We start from the raw sequence: 23,755 nt of genomic DNA on the forward strand, positions 1-23,755 counted from the left end.
CAACCTCGAAATCTCTTCCTACATGACATTCCATAACGACAGTACATACTACCGACCCACCTCTGTGTCGGCCTATAAAAAGCGTTTCTTACATCCAGATTCACTAGTGCACCTCCCCTCCCGGAAGCCGAACTGGTTGCTCGAGAGACCATCGAGAGCCGAGAGGTTGCGCCTACAAAGGCCGTTGAGGATGATCTTCTCGAGCAAATGCCGACGGGTCTTCGGGTGGTTTCCCCTCCTTTGGCAATAGAACCAGGCTCTGCCGCTTCCAAACCTCTGGGAAACTCCAGGCATTGCTGCATAGCAGAGTTCTTAACTCCGTCCGGACCTGGGGCTTTACCTACGCTGAGGGACATTTCTGGAGATTGCTCTGTAGGAGTTTACTCTGTTAGGCCATTCTGTAGGCATAACCCCCACGGATTCACTTTGGCACTATGACTTTACCTAACCGGCCAGGCTATGGTCGGGGTGGCCTCTACTTTACATATTAGCCGTCTGCATTCCACTGGGTCCATGGCTGTTTCTTTCCAGTTCCGCACTCTGCGTAGGGTCCGCAGATCGTCCTCCACTTGGTCGACCCACATAGCTCGCTGCGCTCCACATCTTCTTGTACCGGTCGGATGGCTCTCGAGAACCATTTTAGTCGGGTTGCTATCCGACATCCTGATGACGTGAGCATTTGAAGCTGATGAATGACATTCTTAACTTTCCTTAACCCTTCAGCACGCACGATGTTGTAAAAAGTACATCATTCTCGCTCGTCGTATACAGCACGAGCGCGGTGCAGTTTCCGTTGCTTGATGGCGCGCGCCCTGAAAGGTTACCGTGGGAGTTGGATCATTTACGTCTTCTGCTGTACTGACGTAGTCATTCACTCCTTTGCCTATGTCTCCCGTGCCTACATTCATCACGCCATTCATGCACTCATGGAAGTGTTGCTTCCACCTTTCAATCTCCTCTCGTGTGTCTGTCTGGAGGCTCCCATCTCTATCCTTGCATATTTGGACTTTTGGTACGAAGCCAGTGTCTTGAGCTTCTGGTAGAATGTCCGTGTTTCTTGGAACTGGCACAGCAGTTCCATTTCCTCGCACTCCGATTCTTCCAGATGGCATTTTTTCTCCCGAAAAAAGGCGGATCTGCTGTTTTCGTTTCTGTTTGAAATGTTCCACGTTCTGCCGAATTCCGTGCCCTCGTCTGACAACTCTGGGTCAACAAAGTCGATTTTTTGGAACAAAGCTTTTTCGATTCCTTTTAGCGTCCTAAACAACTGTGCAAAATTTGGGAAAATTCCGCATTGCGATTGAAATTTGTATGGAATTTAATATGGGAAAACGTGGTTTTTTGCATTTTTGCCATAAATTGAAATTATTCGTCAAAAACGATCTAACTAATGACGTTGAAGTATAGCTGCTGAGGCTACACACGATTGTACCGTGACAGTCGCCGGTATCGTACATTATTGATGAAGTTGATGTTTGCGCCACGATAGGTCCCGTCCTCGTTAATGTAAGCAGTGCAATCCGCTGCATTATTGTTTTTCTTGAATAACCGTATTGTTACTATCCTTCCTTATGAAAACACAAAACCATTATCAAGTGAAACATGAAAAAATGGCGTAATTTAAACTAAGAGTTTGAATCAATAACACTTATGCAATACCCCAGGGGTATGCGCTTCCACGTGTCATGATGTATAAAAACAAAACGTGCTGAAATTCTAGAATTCTGAGATATTTTAACACATTTTCCGCATTGCTTCCGTCGTGAAGCTCGGATATATTCGTCCGATTCATATGCGAGTCAAATCAGTGAGATAGACGTCTTCCGCCGCGATGCAACTAAAAACTCCAGTCCACCTCTATTCGATACTGATCGGTTTGCTGCTTCTAGCCGAATGCGAGTGTACCGTAGGTCGTCATTCTTCCATATTCAAGAGTATCCTTTCCACGAACGACGAGTGCGGGCGGTATTTGAATGAAAGCAACGGGAACTGCAGTGTCCGCTGCCGCGGTTTGCTACACCGGTTTTGGGACGACCAACGTGGTAATCTTGGTTACTACGCGCTCAAGCAATTCTACCAACCTGATCCGGAGGATAAATGCTACTTGAATCGAACCATGCGCTGCCTTAAACAAGTTCCTGTGTCCGATGAAAGCTGTCAACGAGTCGCCCAATATGTTCGATGCTATAAGGATCAATATGGAGAGGAGAATACTGCAACCGCTCGATTTATTCCATTCACCCCAATACAACAGACTAGAATCCTAATGGAGTGCGCAGCAATTCTGGGGATATCGGAGGATTCCTTGAGAGAGGCAGCAAAGAATAGCGGCGAAATACCGCAAGAAGCATGTCTGCTTAGGTGCTTCCTGATTCGTCAGGGGTTGTACAGCGAAGCCGGTGGATTTGAATTGGAACGGTTCGAGTTGCAGTGCGGTGGCTACGGAAGTGGGTGGAACCCCGTTGCAATACAGCAATGCATCGCCAATGTGACAGATTGTGACAGTTGTACGAAGGTGCATCGGATGGCCAAAACCTGTCTCCAACTGCACTTCAAAGTGTTGCCTTTCCCGAACAGTAATCTTGACAACCTAATTCCGGTTATAGTGGAGTTTTACGGCGGACTTCTTAATTTCTTACTTACCCTGGAACCTACTGCTTTACAAAACACGTTTTTAGCAGGCTTTACTTTATCTGCCCAAGTAACAATTTGACAACCTTCATGATAATTTAAAACAATTTTATCCTGGCAACAAGCATGCTGTTGCTGTATTGCTTACAGGGAGCATTTCATAATGCCAAACAATCGCACTTTGTGGTATTTTTATTACCTACCGGAATAAAGTAACATATTCTATATATTTCACTATTACATATTGTTTGGTATGAGTTTCTCCATTATAACATTACCATGGACAAATAGACGACCAAAGCGTCACAGACAATAGGCATACAAATGGCAAATATAATACCAATCTTATCATCACATCTCTCTTATTTAAATATTTTTAAGCATGTAATTCAACGATCGATAAGTATTTTCCGTTGGTCCATCTGGTGTACTGACCGCTCTTTGATGCGCTGAGTTGTTACAACGATTGTATTGTAATCGATACTCCTAGATGACTATAAGGCTGCAAAACGGTGAGTCCATAAGGACAGCGTCCAACATAGCCCTGGTCCTCACATGTTCCTACCTCATGCTTCCACGGGTCAAGTAATGACAATGACCGCCAGCTAAGAGTTGTGTGCTTAGCTGGTAGTGCAGCCTAGGCACTGTTGTCCTTCTGACTTCAGCTTAGATTGAGGAGGTACGACCCGAGCGTTTGCTCACCAAGGAAGTGCGGCTCAAACAGCGTCTGTTCTGGCATCCAGCGGCTGAGTAAGAAACGCTGCACCACGCCCAGCTAGATCCAAGGTGGTAGCCCCATCAGCGTGATCGTCCCAGTGGGACGGGCGGGTTGGGACGCTAAACAGAACTGGCACGATGACCCTCCGACGAGACAGGAATGTTAGCGTAGGCCCAATAATCCCAAGTAACAATTTTGTAGCAGTTTAGCTTTCATAATAGTTTATTACAGTTTTATCATGGTTACGAACATGCTATTTCGCTTACAAAGTACATTTAACGATGCTAATGCGTGAGATTTCACAAATTGCTGTGTAGCTCTTTTGAAAACCTTTTGTAGATAGTCGATAAATTGGAAAATCTGAGGTTTTTTCAACTAAATTTATTGTAGCTTTCTACAGCTCTTCAAAACCAAACTTCTAAGAATGTTTTGCTACCACAAAAGCAACCTCTAAACTTCTTTAGAACGATGATTTTCTGCCATACTTCACCTGTGCTGAAATACTTTTGCTCTACGCCTATATTACTTACCTTTCTCATCGTTCATCAATGGGTACTTTGGTTCACAAATAATGAATAAGCCATCCTCTTCACACTTTTATTTTCACTTTTTTCACATGCACTTGTGATTGGAAAATCGAAAAAACTCTACTTTCGCCCATTTCCAAATAATAACAACACTCTCCAAGTGTCAAAATGTGTTGGATGCCGTTTAGTCAACATAAAAGTTGAAAAACAGCCGAACGATCTTCAATCGACATTTGTAAAGACCACTAAGCATTCATAAATGCTAAATTGTAACAAAGTGCTCTTCATTTGGATTTTATAATAGCGAAGCGGCCTACCGTAATAAAAATATCCAATCATGACACCGCCATATTCCTTCACTCCGTGTTTTTCCAATTTATGTTTTTCTGCTGTTTGATTATTCTTCGGTTATTCTGAATCAATTGGTAATTTCCTGAACCAAATAGTCCACATTTTCCAAACCACGACAAACACTGCACAAATATACCCAACACTAGAAAAACAATGTTTTTTTGTACATCGACACTTTTTGCTAAATGCGGAAAAAAACACTGAATTTGATGCTTTACGAGGGGGCGCATAAAATTTCACACATTTCCAACCACATTTCGCAGTAAATATAGTCCGGCACATAAAATTCGGTGTCTGAATAACATATTTTCCGTTTTAAAAACGGCACTTCTAATATTTTTTGTGATGTTTTGATTTGCTTTTGTATACATATATCTGTCAAAAAAGAACGAACGGTTATTGATTGTTTTTTGGCTTCGATAAAAGAAATCTCTAGTTGTATCAGAAGCGGCTTAATAGCGGCAATCATAAAAGCTAATTTGCTTTAAATGTGCTGCATTAATATCCTCTTCATTACCTTGACCAGAGTGGGCCAACTAGACATATTTTACTCTACAAGAGGTTTTCGTAGATGATATGAAGATAGAAATGCCTTTGCCTTGGCTTTATAATAGTTGGTTTATAGCACTCTTGTAGCAATTTATAAAACTTTAATTGTTACTTGGGAAGCCACCCGTAAAAATCCCCATTGCGAATAACATAGGAGAAAATACGACTCGATACAATCGGCAAAGACCCACGCGACGAAATAAGGACTACGATTGGAAACTTGGAACATGGAATTGCAAGTCACTAGGTTTCGCAGGATGTGACAGGATAATCTACGACGAACTACATCCCCGCAACTTCGACATCGTGGCGTTGCAGGAACTTTGTTGGACTGGACAGAAAGTGTGGAAAAGCGGGCATCGAGCGGCTACCTTCTACCAAAGCTGTGGCACCACCAATGAACTGGGAACAGGATTTCTAGTGTTGGGCAAAATGCGACAACGTGTGATCGGGTGGCAGCCGATCAACGCAACGCAAAGATGTGCATGTTGAGAGTTAAGGGCCGTTTCTTGAACTACAGCATCATCAACGTCCACTGCCCACACGAAGGGAGACCCGATGACGAGAAAGAAGCGTTCTACGCGCAGTTAGAGCAAACATACGATGGTTGCTCGCCGCGTGACGTGAAAATCGTTGTCGGCGACATGAACGCGCAGGTAGGAAAGGAGGAAATGTACAGACCGGTAATCGGGCGAAACAGCCTGCACGCCGTATCGAATGATAACGGCCAGCGATGCGTAAACTTTGCAGCCTCCCGTGGTATGGTAGTCCGAAGCACCTTCTTCCCCCGCAAAGATATCCACAAAGCCACCTGGAGATCACCCGACCATCAAACAGAAAACCAAATCAACAACGTTCTAATCGACGGTAAATTCTTCTCGAATATAACCAATGTCCGCACATACCGCAGTGCATATATGGATTCGGATCACTATTTAGTCGCTGTATGCATTAGTATGGGACAAACATCAAATTCTCGCTCCAGTCGACTTTTTTTATTCCATTTAGGTCCCATAAGAACTGTACAAAATTTCAGCGCAATCGGTGAAAGTATAATTTAGCGCAAGCGGTTTAAAGTTTTCATAGGATTTACTATGGGAATAGTTACACTTTCAAATAAAAAATCGCAGAGGTCGCCCCTTGTCTCCTTAATTCAAATCGATGAATGCTTCTTGCAGAAAAATCATTCATGAAACTTTCCTTCGAAGACCGCAAAAGGATTGGATGCTTGTGAAAAAAGTTATTGATTTATCACCGATCAGTGATCCAATGAACGGCTTTTTGTTTTGTTTTATTAGCAGCACTGTAGCTGCTGCCTTGGCTGCTGCTGTTTCTGGGGGTGGTGATGCCTGCCGCCACCCCATGCAACAGCGGCAGCAGCACACGCGATCACACTACTGAGCGCTGTCTACAGGATACTCTCTCAAATTTTATGCCGTCGTCTATCACCGATTGCAAGAGAGTTCGTAGGGCAATATCAGGCTGGATTCATGGGTGAGCGCGCTACAACAGACCAGATGTTCGCCATCCGCCAGGTGTTGCAGAAATGCCGCGAATACAACGTGCCCACACATCACTTGTTCATCGATTTTGTGATGTCGTGTTTTCCACAGCGATACAAACGCGGCAAGCCGTGAAGTGCCTGGTAGCTACGGAGCAACATTCTACTTAGTAACGTAACTTGTTTATTAGTAATAAAGATACATTCCACATTTTCCCATCAAACAAGTTAGACGTTCTTTTAATCGATTGAATACAGAACAATTGGCGACGACACGATTTCGAACCTACAATTTTTCAAGATGGAAGGATACGGTCCACCAAGATTTGCGTTCGGAGACCAGTGGGAGATGTATCAAGAGCGTTTGGAGCAGTACTTTGTAACTGTGGACCTGGAAGAGGAGCGTAAATCCGCTGTACTTCTGACGTCAATTTCGCTAGAAGTTTACCAAACCGTGAAGAACATCTGTCATCCTGCGAAGCCGAATGAGAAGTCCTACGTCGAACTATGCGCTTTGTTGAAGGGAAGATTCTGTCCGACGATGGTTACCTACCGGGAGCGAGCTGTATTCTACAGGGCTCGACAGGAATCAGGAGAAACTGTTCAAGAATGGTATGTTCGATTGAAGAAGTTATCCCTGAATTGCGAATTTGGAGAACATTTGGACCATGCACTGAAGGACATTTTCGTTACGGGACTCCAACCGGGTCCGATTTTTGAACGTTTGTGTGAAGAAGAAGACTTCGTTCCGTTGGAGAATATACTCAGGGTTGCGGCGAAAAAAGAAGCCACGTTGAAAAACCGAGGAGTTCTTGAAGTAAATAAGATCAGCGAGAAGAAGTCCAATTACGGATCGAAGCCTGCGACCTGCTTTGCCTGCGGTAAGAACAATCACGATTTTCGAAGCTGTCAGTACCGCAGCTATGTGTGCAAGATTTGCAAGGAAAAAGGTCACATTGCCGTGGTCTGTCCGAAGAAGCAAAAAGGAATTTCTGGACGGAAGGATAGTAACGTCAACCATTTGGAAGTTAACAACATTGGTTGCTGCGATCCCTACTTCGTGAACGTTGCGGTCAATGGACGAATCACCAAGTTTGAAATGGACACAGGATCACCGATAACGATCATTTCCGAAACATTCTACCGCAATCATTTTGAAGAATTTCCTTTACATCCGTTCCGGGGCAAGTTGGTGTTTTATACCGGAGGAGAAGCTTCACCGAAAGGAGCGTTTGACGCGGTGCTGGTTTACCAGGGTCGACAAGCTTTTGGCCAAGTAGTGGTCATTGAAGGAGGACGTAATCCACTGATTGGACGTGACTTTATTGGCAAACTTCTGAACTTTCAAATCAATAAACTTGACACGGAGTCACCGGAGAAGCATGAAGAACAGTTGAATGCAATTTTGAATCGTTATGGAGAATTGTTTGATGGATCATTGGGATGCTACAAATACGCGAAGGTCAATCTTCAGCTGAAGCCGGATGTTGAACCAAAGTTTTTCAAACCGAGGAAGATACCAGTTTCGTTTCAATCCAAGGTGGAAGAGGAGTTAGAGAACCTGGAGAAGACTGGAATTATAACGAAAGCTGAGACTGCTGAATGGGGAACACCGTTGGTTCCTGTTTTGAAGAAGGACAAATCTATTCGCCTGTGCGCTGATTATCGGGTCACTGTTAACCCACATTTGGAGGACAAGCGATACTCGATGCCAGTTGTGGAAGATCTCTTCGATGCTTTACAAGGCGGTAAGTTGTTTTCGAAGCTAGATCTGAAGTCAGCGTACAACCAATTAGAGCTGGAGGAGGAATCCAGGAGGATGTTAGCATGGAGTACCCATAAAGGAATTTATTACGTGAATCGATTACCGTTTGGAACCAAGCCTGCCTGCGCGATTTTTCAAGAAGTTTTGGAGAAGTTGCTACAGGATTGTCCGGGCTGTGTGAATTTCCTCGACGATGTCATGGTTACCGGCGCAACAGTAAGTGAACACCTTAACAACCTATCAAGAGTATTGGAGAAGTTGATGGAAGCAGGATTCCGGCTCAACCGTGAAAAGTGTGAATTTTTCAAACAAAGAATGCAGTTTTTGGGACACATTGTTGACGGAGATGGATTGCATAAGGATCCGGAGAAAGTTCGGGCTATAATGGACGTTTCAAGACCTGAAAATGTAAAAGCGCTGCGAGAATTTCTCGGAATGGTAACGTATTATGCCAAGTTCATTCCAAACATTTCTGTGATTTTGAGTCCACTATACCGATTGCTGAAGAAGGATGAACGATACTGTTGGACATCTGAATGTGAAGCGGCTTTTGAGACCATCAAGCAAATGCTGTGTTCTGATAACGTTTTGGTTCCGTATAATCCAGATCTACCAGCGGTATTGATTACTGATGCTTCAGGAAAAGGAATTGGCGCGGTTCTTCTACAAGTGTTTCCGGATGGAAGTCAGCGACCAGTGACGTTCATTTCGAGAGTACTGAAGAGTCATGAGCAAGAGTATTCACCTTTGGACATGGAAGCTTTGGCTGTTTACTATGCTGTACGAAGATTGAGCGGTTACTTGTTGGGAAGATCATTCACCATTTTGTCGGATCATCAACCACTTGTGTCGTTATTTGGACGAAAAGGTATTCCGGATATGGTGTTCGGCAAGCTGCAACGTTGGGCTGTGTTTCTGGCGAATTACGAATATGAAATCAAGTACATCAAAGGAGTTAACAACAAGGTAGCAGATTTTCTTTCCCGATCACCAGTTCAATGTAACCACGAGGACGTTGGAGACGACGAAGTAGTTTTGTTCCTGCAGTACATAGAATCCGAGACGAGATCGTTGGTTGAACGGAAGCAGCTGATAGTAGAATCTCGACGTGATCCTGTTATTAGCCGTATTGTGAATTTTGTCAAGACCGGATGGCCCAACAATGTGGAGGATCCAGACCTGAAGAAGTTTTCTGTTCGGAAGGATGAGCTCGTTGTTGAAGAAGGAGTGTTGATGTGGGGCTATCGCATTGTGGCGCCTACAAAACTTCGACCGTTTTTGCTTCAAGAGCTACATTCGACACATTTGGGTATCGTCAAAATGAAATCGTTGGCGAGAAATTACTTCTGGTGGCCGAACATCGATAAAGACATTGAAGACATGGGTAAGCGTTGTGAACTTTGCATCCAGTCTAGACCAGAAGCTGGGAATACTCCAATTTCTCCATGGAAACTATGTTCTTGACCGTTTGAGAGGATCCATATCGACCATTTGTTCCTGAAGGAAAAGAATTTCCTAATAATCACGGATAGCTACTCGAAGTGGGTGGAATGCTATTTGGTTCAATCACTTTCTGCCAAACAAACTGTGGAGAAGCTAGAAGACTGTTTTGCACGTTATGAAAACTGCGATGTACTGGTGTCCGACAATGGAAGATCTTTCACGGCGAACGAATTTGAGGAATTTTGTAAAGCAAGAGGTATTCGACATCTAACACCAGCTCCGTATAGTCCATGTTCAAACGGTGCGGCGGAGAATGCAGTGAAGACATTCAAAAATGCATTGAAGAAGATGTTAGCAGACACCGGTAATCGTGGTAAGTCTATGGCAACACTGATGAATCAACACCTGCAAATGTATAGAGCAACACCGCACTGTACAACAAATGAGACTCCTTTCAAGTTAATGTTTGGACGAGAAATGAAAACCCGATTTGACGTTCTTCGGAAGGAATCAAATGTTCAACATGTTACGAAGACTTGGAAACTCAACGTGGATAAAAAGGGTGAACAATTCGCGGTTGGTGAGGTAGTATATGCGAGGGACTACCGTGATCCAGATCGACAACGATGGATAAAAACCAAGATTATCAGAAGAAAAGGCGAAAATTTGTATGAATGCCATGCTGCGGAAATGGGTACGATAGTAAGACGAACAAATCAAATGTTGAAATACTCCTATGACGACTATGAAGAAGAACCTGGCGCTCGTGGAGGAGATATTCAAGCTATTGAACCTATTCCTGATGACGAGTATTTGTCGGCTGAGGACGACGACATTCCAGAACCGATGATGAATCACTAACAATCAGGCCACTATCGTGAAGATGGAGTTTATGTTACTAGAAGCAACCGAATGGTACGAGCTCCGGATCGCTATTAGCTCACGGGGGAGATGTGATGTCGTGTTTTCCACAGCGATACAAACGCGGCAAGCCGTGAAGTGCCTGGTAGCTACGGAGCAACATTCTACATAGTAACGTAACTTGTTTATTAGTAATAAAGATACATTCCACATTTTCCCATCAAACAAGTTAGACGTTCTTTTAATCGATTGAATACAGAACAGATTTCAAATCGGCGTACGTTACAATCGATCGAGAACAGCTATGGCAGATTATGCACGAATACGGATTCCCGAATAAACTGATACGATTGATCAAGGCGACGATGGATCGAGTGATGTGCGTAGTTAGAGTATCAGGGACACTCTCAAGTCCCTTCGAATCTCGCAGAGGGTTACAGCATGGTGATGGTCTTTCGTGCTTTCTGTTCAACATTGCGTTAGAGCGTGTAGTAAGGAGAGCGCAGACAAACACGAGTGGAACGATTTTCACGAAGTCCGTTCAGCTGCTTGGTTTACTGATGATATTGATATTATTGCTCGTAAATTTGAGACGATGGCGGAAACGTACATCCTACTAAAGAGTGAAGCCAGCCGACCGGTACAATAAGACGTAATGCTCAGCGAGCTAGGTGGGTCGACCAAGTGGAGGACTATTTGCGGACCCTTCGCAGAGTGCGGAACTGGAGACACACAGCCATGGACCGAGTAGAATGGAGACGACTCCTACGTACAGCAGAGCACACTCTGGCCTTAGTCTGGCCGGTAAGGAAAGGTAAACTTCTTGGGAAAGCTGTTCTTGTTCAGTGCTTCGTGCGGTCGATACTGTTGCCGCCTTGAAGTCGATAAACAGGTGATGTATTGGGAGCTGGTATTGACGCCATTTTTGGAGAATTTGCCGTTCGGTCAAGATCTGGTTATTATCTTCCCACGAACTCATTCGTTGCAGGTGAAAGGCGATGAGAGATGATCTGGGATAGCACTTTGTAGGCGGCATTCATAATGATGATCGCTCTAATGTCGTCATACACCAACTGGTCGCCGTTTTTTTGTGAATGGGGAAGATTATCCCTTCCTTGCACTCCTCCGATAACTGTTCGGTTTCCCAGATCCTGACTGTCATCCGATGCAGCCCGGTGGCCAGCTTTTTTGGGCCTATCTTGATGAGATAAGTTGCAATACCAGCTCAACAGCTGCTTCGTTGATTTTGAGCTAGTGAATGGCACCCTTAACTTCCCTCAACGTGGGAGTTGGACGAATACCATCTTTTGCTGCACTGACGTAATCGTTTCTTCCGTTGCCTTAGACTCCCGTGCCTACATTGTCCACGCCATTCAGATGCTCATCGGAGTGCTACTTCCACCTTTCAATCTCCTCTCGTCCGTCCGTCAGGAGGCTCCCATCTATATCCTTTAATATTTCGACTTGTGACACGAAGCCATTGCGGGATGCGTTGAGCTTCTGGTAGATTGTTCGTGTTTCTTGGAAACGGCACAGCAGTTTCTTTTCTCCGCACTCCGTTTCTACCAGTTTTTTCTCCCGAAAGAAGACGGGTCTGTTGTTTCCGTTTCTGTTGGCAAAGTTCCACGTTCTGCCGGGTTCCGTTCTGTAGGGTTCGAGCTAGCCCTCGTCTTACAACTCTGCCTGGAGATTCTGCGCGAATGCTGAGGCTACATCCGGTTGTTTCAGTCGCTCTAGGTTATACCGTGGCGGTCGCCAGTATCGTACATTATTGATACTGAAGTGGCTGGAGTTGGTGTTAGCGTCACGTCACGATATGTACTGTCCTCGTTAATGTATACATTATACTCCTATATGTATAAGAAGTGTGGCCCGCTGCATTATTGTTTTTCTTGAATAACTATAGTGTTACTATCCTTCCTAATAAAAATAAAAACACAAAACCACTATCAACTGAAACATGAAAAAATGGCGTGATATAAACTAGGAGTTTGAATCAATAACACTTATGCAATACGTCAGGGTATGCGCTTCCACGTGTCATGTTGTATAAAAACAAAACGTGCTGAAATTCTGGAATTCTGAGATATTTTAACACATTTTCTACACTACTTCCGTCGTAAAACTCAGATATATTCGTCCCATTCATATGCGAGTCGAATTCAGTGAAGTAGACGTATTCTGCCGCGATGCAACAAAAAACTCCAATCCATCATTTTTCGCTACTGATCGGTTTGCTGCTTCTAGCCGGATGCAGGTGTGCCGCAGGTCGTCATTCTTCCATATTCAAAAATATCCTTTCCACGGACGACGAGTGCGGGCGGTATTTGAATGAAAGCAACGGGAACTGCAGTGTCCGCTGTCGCGGTTTGCTACACCGGTTTTGGGACGACCAACGTGGTAAACTAGGTCATTACGCCCTCAAGCAATTCTACCAACCGGATCCAGAGGATAAATGCTACCTAAATCGAACCATGCGCTGTCTTAAACGAGTTTCTGTGTCCGATGAAAGTTGCCAACGGGTCGCCCAATATGTTCGATGCTACAAGGATCAATATGGAGAGGAGAATACTGCAACAGCTCGATTTATTCCATTCACCCCAATGCAACAGACTCGAATCCTAATGGAGTGCGCAGCAATTCTGGGGATATCGGAGGATTCCAAGAGAGAGGCAGCAAAGACTGGCGGCAAAATACCGCAAGAAGCATGTCTGCTTAGGTGCTTCCTGATTCGGCAGGGGTTGTACAGCGAGGCCGGTGGATTCGAATTGGAACGTCTTGAGCTGCAGTGCGGTGGCTACGGAAGCGGCTGGAACCCCGTTGCAATACAGAAATGCATCGCCAATGTGACAGATTGTGACAGTTGTACGAAGGTGCAGCGGATGGCCAAAACCTGTATCCAAGTGCACTTCAAGGTGTTGCCTCCTCCGAACAGTAATGTTGAAAACCTAATTCCGGTTGTAGTAGAGTTTTACAGCATTGTGGACGTAGTTTGGTCAATCACAGGTTACCCGGGTCCTCTAGATAGAACGTATACTATAGGCTTCAGTCTTTCTGTTTTCCCCATGGAATGCCCAACAGGAGATCCAGGGCTTGACTTATTTTTTTGCAACATGTGAGATAACGTAATAAATGGATGCTGCCTTATCGAACAATTTGGTGAGAACTTTGTAGGTAGGTCAGCAGGGCAAGGATGTTTAAGCGAACGGTCGTAAGGTGGACATTTCAGTTTTCGAAATGCCAGTAAAATCGAAGCCATTTTTCAAATTTTATTTTCATAAATTGTATACCAAACTGTACCAAAACATACATATATAAACTGCAGACTTTTTATTTCGATTAAAGGCTAGGAGTTTTTGGCATACACCTATTGGAAATTCTCGCTAAATAACGAATAAACCACAACCTCGCTAGCTTATTACGATCGAAATCTTTTGTCTCCAAAAATATGTATGGTTGGTTCAAAAGTCAATATTTTGAGCAATGGACAATGTACATACACAATAACGTTATTTGCATTAATGTCTCAAAAAATCAAAAGTTCAGAAAAGTTCATTCAGAGATTCCTTTGAAAATGTCACCCAGTGCCAGTATTTATTTAGTTTTGAATTTCTTTACGAATTGCTTCAACAATTTTCTTTACAAATTGCTTCAGAAGTTTCTCCAGGCATCCCTTCTGAAATTCCTCAAAGGGTTCGTTCGGGAATTTAGAGAATCGCGACAAACACTTGATAGAGCGTAGCTACTGGTTGTGCTGTATTTGCCGAACGATCTTTCTGTGAGAGTGTAGGTTTGTGCCGCTAACTGTTCGGTCGCCTTTTGTTGCAATTCTGCGGAGTTAAATATAAGTAAGTAAACCCTGAATTTCCAACTTAATTACGACGGTCTCCGAAGAAAATTTCCCAAATCAAATCATCATGTTACAGATTATTTCAGAAAATCTTCCGTGTGTTCCCCCAGAAGAGTCACAAAAAATTCGTCTACGAAATCTGACATGAATTGCTTCACCATTTCCTCCATGATTTTTCACAAATCATTTCAGAGATTGTTTGAGAAATTCACTCAGGGATTACTTCAGGAATTCCTCTACATATTTATTCAGACATTTCTCTAGGCATTCGTTTGGAGAATCTATTGGAGATTTCTTCAGAAAGTCTATCAAAGATTTCTTCAGAAATTCTTCAAAAATTTTGTCTAAAAACAATCTTTCGGAAATTCGTCCGAATATTCGGCCGAAAATTCCATCAGGGATTCTTAAAAAAAAAAAAACTTTCATGAATTCATTCGAAAATTTTCTTAAAGTATTTGTTTAGAAATTCCTTCTATTCCACAAATTCCACAAAGAATTCTTTCAAAGCGTCTTGCCTGAATTACTTTTGAAATTCCTCCATTTTTGCCAAAAAAATATCCATGAAATGCCTCCAGGGATTCTTTCAAACATTCGTTCAGAGATTTCTTCAGTCATTTATTCTGAAATTTTTCCAGGGATTGCTTTATTAAAACATTCAGCGATACCTTGAGAAACAATTCTAGAGTTTTTCAGGAAAAATCGAAAATTCCTTCAAACATTCGTACTGGTGCACCGTGTACTTTGGAATTTCTTCCACGGATTTCACTAAAAATGACCACAGCAACTTCCAGAAACTTCTCCAGAAATTACACTAGTGATTCCTCCAGAAGTTTCATAAAGACTTGTGTAAGCAAGTTGTGTATGATTTTGTTTGCAAAACTTCCTCCAGAGTCCAGAAAGTCCTTCAGATATGTGCCCTATTTTTTCGGAATTTTTTTAGTTTTTTTCCGAACTCTCAAACGATATTCCAAGGATTTATTTTAAAACTTTCTCCGCGATTTGCTTTAGGAATTGCTCCAGGAATTCTTTTTTGAAGAAAATCTTCAAAAATTCTTCTTGGGATTACATTGGAAATTTCTCCAGGGGCTCTTTAAAAAATGTGAGATCTATTAGGGAATTTTCTGCAGGGATTTCTATAGAAACTGCCCTAAGGGTACCTTCACAAATTTTTCGAGGGATTCTTTTAGAAAATCTCCCATGGTTGTTATTATAAATTCGTCAAAAAACTTCTTCAGAAATATCTCTAGATTTTCCTCCAGAGATTTCTATACAAATTTCTCCAAGATTTTTAGATATTTCTTTCATGGACCCTTGCTGAATGCATCCTAGAATTCACTTAAAAAATCTCACACGAGTTCCTGAAAAAATCTCCCAGAAATTGTTAAAGAATTTATTTCAGATACTCCTTTGGTAACGACTTGTAGATATACTTCAAAGTTCATCCAGAAAATCCTAAAGAAATTCAGTCAGACGTTCTTTCACAAAATCTTCTAGGGATTCCTTCAGACTTCAGAATGTCCTCCAAAAATTTCTCCTCAGAAAATCTTCTTAAGAAAGTCCTGCACGGATAGCTTCCAAAACATCTTGTATGAAATCCTTTCGAAAATACTTCAAGAATTCCTTTCAAAAAGTCCTGCATAGATTGTTCCAGAAATTCATCTATCAATTTCTTCAGATTTTTTATCATAGAAATTCCTCCAGAATTTTTTCATAGCATTCATCTAGAAAACCTTCCATGAACTGTCTCAAAAATACGCCCTTGGATTTTTTTTAGAATATGATTCACGATGCATTGAGAATCACAAACTCAAAATTCCTTAAAAATTTTCTCAGAAGTTTTCTAAAGAATTTCCTCTAAGGATTGTCCTCGAAATTCTACAAGAGATTACACTAGTTTACAGCATTTTTGAACTCGGTAAGCTGATGATCGTTTTTGGTGTAGAATCATGCCCTGAGTTCGAAAACGCGAAGGAAAAAAATTACAGTAGAGCGGAAATTTTTTCGACTTTCCATACAAGGTTGATGGCTTGAAATCGATTTTTGTTCTATTTTTAAGCAAAGTCGCTCACTTCACACATCTCATTCTCCGTAATAAATGCTCCGATTGAGCTGATTTATTTACTGTAACTCACCCACATATAATATGTCAAATAAACGTTGAAAAAGAATTTTTAAATTATTTTTTTTCCTATTGAAAAAAATACATATCTTCATAATTTTTTGGAAATTTTGCTAAAATTTAAGGAGATCGTCCCCAAAACTCGCAAATATCTTGATTTTCATGAATCTGACGCAAACCCTGCGTTCAGATGATCGAATGGTATTATATTCTGCTTTTAATTTATGGAAAAAGATTTAAAATTGGTTGAACAAAACGCAAGATATTTGAATTTTATGAAATGCCATATTTTAAAAAGTTGTAAAACTCGATATTGAGCTAAAACTCAAAAACTGTTCTACTTAAAATTTTTTGAAGCACGGTTTCGAAATCAGCGCTAAATTATGCTTCAAAAATTTTGGTCGTTGACAGAAGTTCACGACTTTCGTTTTATTTTGTAAACTAGTGTTATTGAGGAAATTCCCAAGATTTCTTCATATTTCTTTAGATATTCCTTTTTTTTCGGAAATTGCTTAAAGTATTTCTCAAAAAGTCTCAGAAAATCCTCCAAAGATTCCTTTAGAAATTTGTCTACAGATTATTTTAGAAATTCTTATAAGCATTCTTACGGAAAGGCTGAATGTCTTCCAGAGATTCCTGCAGAAATTCACACAGGGATTCTATCACAAATTCCTCCATTATATCCCTATGGATTCCTCCAGGAATTCATTTAAAAAAATAGGAATTTTATTCGCCAATTTCTTTAGATATTTTTTTCTAAAAATATCTCTAGAGGTTTTGCTAGGTATTCCAGAAGAGGTTTCCAGGTGTATCTTCAGGTATTCCTTCTGGAACTTCTTCAGAAAATCCATCTGTAGATTCTTAACATATTTCTGTTTTTTTTTCAGAATTTATTTCAGGAATTCTTTAGAGTTTTCTACAGATTTTTTTTATTCCTTCTGAAATTTATTCAGTGTCGGATATATCTTTAGAGACTTCTGCAATATGCTTAGAATTCCTTCAGAAACTTCAGCAGGGGTTTCTTCAAAAGTTGTTCCATGATTTTTTTCAGAAGTTGTTCCAGCAGTTCCTTCAGGAATAACTTCCGAAATTTTAGCAGGGATTTCTTCAAAAGTTGTTCCATGGTTTTTTTTCAGAAGTTGTTTTAACAGTTCCTTCAGAGGTTCATGGGAATGTATCAGTGAAGAGGTGCTGAAATCGAGGAACCTTGACTAACTAGCTCTGATTCTACCATGACAACACAGGAAATAATTTGTCAAACATCTTGTCAGTTATCAACCGAAGCATTACAATGACCTTTTTATGGCATTTGTCAAAAAAATAATAAATAAAAAAATAATATAAAACGCTTCAGCTACAATTTTGAAGACCCGTATACAATAAAAACTCTGTACATTTCTTATGTGAGGTCAATTCTGGAATATTGCAGCGTTGTCTGGTCCCCTTTCAGAATAACGCATATCGACAGGATAGAATCAGTACAAAAACAATTTCTATTATATGCTCTTCGGAAACTAGGTTGGACAGTATTTCCTCTTCCATCATATGAAGCACGCTGCATGCTTATAAACATTCAGACATTAAAAGAGCGTCGTGAGATCGCCATGATCTCATTTGTAAATGATATTATTTCGCAACGAATTAACTCATCTGAAATTTTATCTAAATTCAATTTCTATGCGCCTACACGGCGTCTTCGTAGTCGAACACCTTTTAAAATTTGTTATAATCGGACGGATTACGCTAAATTTGGACCAATTAATCAAATGATGTCAATCTATAATGAACATTGCGAAATGATTGACTTTACAATTTCTCGGCATAATCTGAAACAATATTTCAATAACAACAGAAATAGACACGCATAGTTTGGACGAACTACTTTTTAGACCCTTATAAAAAAATAATAAAATGCATTAATTAGAAATAGAAAACAAAATTTATGTATATGTTTATGTCTATGTACTAGTCTACGTTGGATTGACGAAATAAAGAAATTCAAAAAGATTTTCATTGCAAAAAGATCGCCAGAGAATCATCCCATATTCTCCACTCATCGTAATCATCGACAAAGCGAGAGATATTTATAAAAAATGAAGTTAGAAAGGGAAACATGAGATTAAGGTAAAAATATAAAACCAAATATGTCAATATATGGGTATGCATTCCCGGGTAGAGCTTAATGGCAAAAGAATGGCAAATTTTACCATTAAAACAGAATGTTTGAATGGCAAAATGTGTTATTTGTTTGTTTGAAATAAGAGTTAAAATAACAAAAATAATAACAAAATTTTGGTAGCAGAAAAACTTAAAAATAACTTATTTTGCCATTGTAATAACAAAGTAATGGTAAAGCATGCGGATTAAATTGAAGAACAAAATAAGTTATTATTGAGATATTGATAACAAAATAAGACCCAAATTAACTGTTATCGGTGAATAACAAAATATGACATTCTTGAGTTATTAATAACAGAATAAGAACAAATTTAGCTGTTTATGTGGCGATCAAAATAATGATAGGTTTAGTTATTCAAATTCAATTTTAAAATAAAGGTAGATTCAGCTATTTTTTTCTTCAATAAAATTTAAGTTCATCAATCAATGTAAAAACAGTTTTATTTTGTGGAAATTAAAAACTCAAAACGAAACGAACTTAAAAATCTACTCTGGCTTCTCCTATTTAGGAACGTTTGCGCAGCGTAGGGTTGTTTGCGATAACATTCGCGATATGCTTATTAACCATTTTGGATTTCTCCTTCGCAATCCCTACGGGGTGCTATAATAGTTAATGGTATACCTATTAAGAGTAAAATATGTTATGGTGCCTAATGTTTATAAATAATTTCTCACAATATCAAAATAATGGCAAATTTAGCTAGGAATGTAAATTATGTTATTGTTTTGATATTTTATACGATTCATTATAAAATGTGCTAAATTGCAAGTTTTACCATGATAGTTATTTTTGTTATTGATGTGTTATTAAGCATTATTCTTGAATAACATATCAATGACAAGATTTGCTATGATTGTATATTTTGCTATTGATTTGCCATTTTAAGTTTTTCATAATAACAGAAGAATGGCAAAACGAGATATGATGGCAAAACTAGTTATTATTTTGTCCTTTGTTTGCCATTAGCCTCTACCCGGGTTGGCGCCTTTATGGGTGCTCCACAAAACAATTCATTGATATGAAGCGATCAACGTGTCAAAAGGCTGAAAACCCCTGCATATAAGTCATCATGACACAAACTGCAGGTTTTCAATTGATTGGATATTAAAAATTTTACCATTGATAAAATGTACATAAAATCGAGGAAAAATGTACATAAAATCGAGGGTGCACTAAAACGAGGTATACCTATAGTAGGCATCAAATACGTAGAGCAACATGTTTTCTGGCGAAAGAAGTCAAACATAATTCAAAATTTTGGGAGTGAATACTATGAGGAAAACATGATTGCTCAGATGCAAGAGAGTGTGGAACAGAATGGAACAAGAGAGCAAGAGAGTATGCAATGGAATGGAACAGAATGATATGCGGAGGTTTCACAAAGCTGTCAATAACGTGCGGAAAAAAATAGCGCCTTCTCCCCTCAGGTTCAACGACCGCGATGGAAACATGCTGACAGATAAAACTGTGGCTGTCAGTTGGGGAGAGCACTTCGAAAACTTGCTGAACGGTGGGGAAGGAAGTGCGACATACAACATTCCAGTCGACGACGACGGAACCTCTAACGCTAGACGAGTTCAAGATAGACATTGGAGGACTAACAAGGCTGTTGGGAAGGACGAACTTCCGACCTATCTCCTCAAGCACGGCAGTGAGCAGCTGTATCAACTCTTACATCGTGTTATATTGAAGATACGGGAAGAGGAAGAACTGCCTGCTAGTTTACAAGGTCGGCAACACACGGGTGCAGTGTTGTCACCCTAGCGTTGCGAGAAATGCGAAAATTAAGTAGCGCAACTCTTTATCCCAGGAGCTGTAGCGCAACTCTGCTATGGTAGAATTGCTAGGGATGTGTATTGTTACAGTAATTGTTCAAATCATACTTAACTAAAGACAAATTTATTAGTTACATATGCATACCGCTAAAACACTACACACTACATGAAAACCTGCTCGTAATAGCCCATCCGTTCGCGGTACACCCAAACGGCGAAGAACCCAATCATGATCAGTCCGAACAAGGAGGCAGCCTGAGCTAGCCACAGTTGGCAGCCGATATGACCCAAAGACGCCGTCACAGGCTCCAGCAGCATCAGGTCATCCTCTTCGTCAAACTGAATACTATCGTCGTCGACGTCGACGTCGTTGTCGACTTCGTCGATGCTCTCCATGGTAGCGGAGATGTAATGCAGCTTACGTCTGGAACAGTACTGGAGATGCTTAGCCTGTTTTCAAGCGAAATTCTGAATCAATGAAAGCCACATAGTTGATAACGATGCGCCGCCGGGGAACGAAGTCACAACAATTCTAGCCTGGCAGGCGCCTGCCTAAAATGAATGTGTTCAATAACATGGCAGATTTATTGCCAATAATTGGCAAGATCTGCAAGGTATGTCCTTGGCGAATTTGTTTATTGGCATTTCCAATAATAAGGTACCCCGGGGCAAGTGGGACCTAAAAAAATGCTAATTTGGTTTTGTCATGCCAAAAATTTCAGAACACAATTTTTTTAATAATTCCAATGAACCCAAAAGCAGTGTTGCTGAGCAGCGATCGAACTGGCGAAGCACGATGAATTTTACTCGGCATTGGCATGATATTCAATGAACAACACATTTCTTCATTCGGTAGCTTTGTTCGTAATCGGAGAATGAACCGAAAGCCCGATCGTCCTAAGGTACTTCATTCCCGATCTATGGATCGTTCAAAATGAAGAGCAGTGCGATTCGCATTGGCTGCTCTTCGCGAAGAGCAAGAAAAACATTCATTGCGATCAGGCGTCGACGCGGCGGCACCATCAATAAACCTTCCCCTGTTTGATGCAGGCATGGTTTGATTGATCCACAGCAAAGCGCTGAGATGCCGTGATGCTTAAGTTTTTTTAATTATTGAAAGAAAAATGGGCCTACATTACCGTGGAAAACAGATCATTTTTGCAGTACGACACTCCACCGCTGACTTGGCCAAGACGAACCGAAATGAAAACAAACTACCGTCCTGGATCGAGCTTTAAACAGCTGTATGCTTTAAACAATTGTTTCCATTTGCGGGTTAAAATATGCATTTTTTCTCGCAAGCTAATGCCATTGCATATAAATCAACAGTTGTGTTGTGTTTTAAATCTCTTATAATCTTTTAGGTTTTATAAACTTAGGTACCTTGAATTGTCCGCAATTTCAATCTGCACGGTAGTTGCTGTTGTCAAAGTTCGCACCGAGCAGCGCCATCGCCGACAGCACACAGACTGTGGTGGAATGAATGCCACGACGAATAGCGTTTGCTTCGTTTGCTTGAATGCTTTTCAATGTGGTCGTGTTGATTTATTCGTTCGTTCCTTCATTCGCGTTGCTTGAATTGTATTCACGATGCGAAAATAGAAAATGAACAGCAGCGAATTTTGGATCGCGAAGATGCTTAAATGAATGCTCGCGAAGAAGATCCATTGCAACATTGCCCAAAAGACGTTGTTGGTATATTTGTACTTATTAACGTGCATTAAAACTGTTTCAAAATTTTAAAATTCCATATATTATGCATATAATGAAAAGTGTAGCAAATCTTCATTTACTGTGTTTCACGGGGCAAGTGGGACCTATTCAGAGTTTTTGTTCAAAGGGCTTAATATAAGTTGCAACAAATAAGGTAACATAAATCACAAATCTCTTATATGAATGACTATCTTTAGAGATTAAAATAAGAAGAGGTTTATGGTATCGTGCATAAATTACATAACACATAAAAAATCGCTGGGGAAAAAATACTTGAATCAACTCTAGCAGTTCATGCATAATAAATTGATTTTTTATACAAAAAGCGCCGTAAAGTGAAGAGACAAAAGATTTTGAAACTTGGTCTCTATATTATATAGTTGATGAATCTCGCCAAAAGTAAATCTGGGGTTTCGAGATTTTCAGTAATATCTTCTCCCTTACATAATCTTACGATCTTTAAATAATGTTTTTTTTAATCATGAATTTTGAAAAGGTCATTTCCCTATTTTATTTTTTTATGGACAGTTCCTGAATGCTCAAAAGAATTCATTATGCAGCGTTCAGTGAAAAAATCATGGAAGATATTTAGAGAAAAACATAAAAAAATACATGCTTTTGATTGTTTTTTGTTTTACGCAAGGTTTTACCATTTTTACAAGAATTTCATCATCTAAATAGAGGTAATAAAGTATAATTCAATAGTAGAATACTTTACGCGTCAATTTTTATTGACTTTCGTGCTAATTTCATCTTAGGCTGGACAAGGCGAGATGAACCCATAAAATTGTGTTTGTTTATTCGTATAGGTCCCGCTTACCCCAGATAGCGAAATGCACTGGGGCAAGTGAGAGCAGTAAACTAAAGGTAATAAATAAAAATAAAATACAGCTTTTTCGCTTGAAATCATTAGCAAGAGCTCCAAATACTATCCTGAAACCGAAAAAGTATTTGTATAATGACAAATCTATTTTTAAACGACGAATGTAGTAGAGCACGTCAATCTCACCTAGTGAATTGAAAATTACATATGAACAACAATAACGTATATGGTCTCTTTATGGTTGAAACAATAACATTTTTTGTATTCAAAGTATCCGTAGGTGTGATACCTATGTTTTCCATGAAGAATGTTAGCCTTAAAAATAAATAATAATAAAAATACTAGCTATAGGTCTCACTTGCCCCCGATTCTCACTTGCCCCGGGGTACCTTACCCATCGTTTTATTTACATCCATGGCAGTTTTAGGATTATTGAAACACGTATTCACGCGAACGAATCCATCGCATGAAATAGCAGAATTTAGTGTAACATGGAACGAGCTCACCAACAAATATCTATCTTTGTGTTTATCAAAAGAACAGAGAGAGAATCAAGAGAGATTAAGCAGCTTCTGATACATACATGAATCATTTGGTGAAATGCTTGGCCAGTTTGTTACTGGATTACTGAAAACGTTCCAACTTTTGTGGACAAATGCGTCCACACAATATCACACAAAAACGGCATTAAGAACCCGCCTGCAAACGCAAACCGATAACGTCAAACAAAACCTGATCAAACGCCGCGTCTGAACACCGAACTAGCCGGCCGGCATCGTTGCCGTCTTCCGTCGGCTGAGAACCGGTTCCGCCCATCGTTTTTTTGTCTGGTCCAATAATAAATGTGCCATCCACCTTCCTCCCACATTTCCTGGAGCCCGGACCGAACTAAAAGAGCCACACGCTCCGTTTAATTAATTAACCGAATGTGGTTTTATCATCCGCCAGTG

At 40.6% G+C, this 23,755-nt stretch overlaps 2 protein-coding genes across 2 annotated transcripts; both read left to right on the plus strand.

Annotated features, from left to right (window-relative positions):
• Positions 1 to 1,321: 1,321 nt before the first annotated feature.
• Positions 1,322 to 2,713, plus strand: LOC134290939 (general odorant-binding protein 45-like). Its single transcript, XM_062858172.1, has one exon. The coding sequence runs from the start codon at positions 1,832 to 1,834 to the stop codon at positions 2,711 to 2,713; it is 882 nt and encodes a 293-aa protein (XP_062714156.1). The 5' UTR covers positions 1,322 to 1,831.
• Positions 2,714 to 6,578: 3,865 nt separating this feature from the next.
• On the plus strand, positions 6,579 to 13,490 carry LOC109409948 (uncharacterized). The gene is made up of 2 exons (XM_062858173.1): positions 6,579 to 9,426; positions 12,594 to 13,490. Exons 1-2 carry the CDS (start codon positions 6,579 to 6,581, stop codon positions 13,463 to 13,465), a joined length of 3,720 nt encoding a protein of 1,239 aa, XP_062714157.1. The 3' UTR covers positions 13,466 to 13,490.
• The last annotated feature ends 10,265 nt before the right edge of the window (positions 13,491 to 23,755 follow it).

Source organism: Aedes albopictus, chromosome 3 (genome assembly GCF_035046485.1).
Source record: "Aedes albopictus strain Foshan chromosome 3, AalbF5, whole genome shotgun sequence".
In the NCBI taxonomy this organism is placed as follows: domain Eukaryota; kingdom Metazoa; phylum Arthropoda; class Insecta; order Diptera; family Culicidae; genus Aedes; species Aedes albopictus.

Bases quoted from the DNA above. Each gene is read 5' to 3' on its own strand.
- LOC134290939 (XM_062858172.1), top strand. From the start codon at position 1,832: ATGCAACTAAAAACTCCAGTCCACCTCTATTCGATACTGATCGGTTTG.
- LOC109409948 (XM_062858173.1), top strand. From the start codon at position 6,579: ATGGAAGGATACGGTCCACCAAGATTTGCGTTCGGAGACCAGTGGGAG. The intron at 9,427-12,593 runs GTAAGCGTTGTG...TGCTGCTTCTAG, and splicing joins TAAAGACATTGAAGACATGG to CCGGATGCAGGTGTGCCGCA.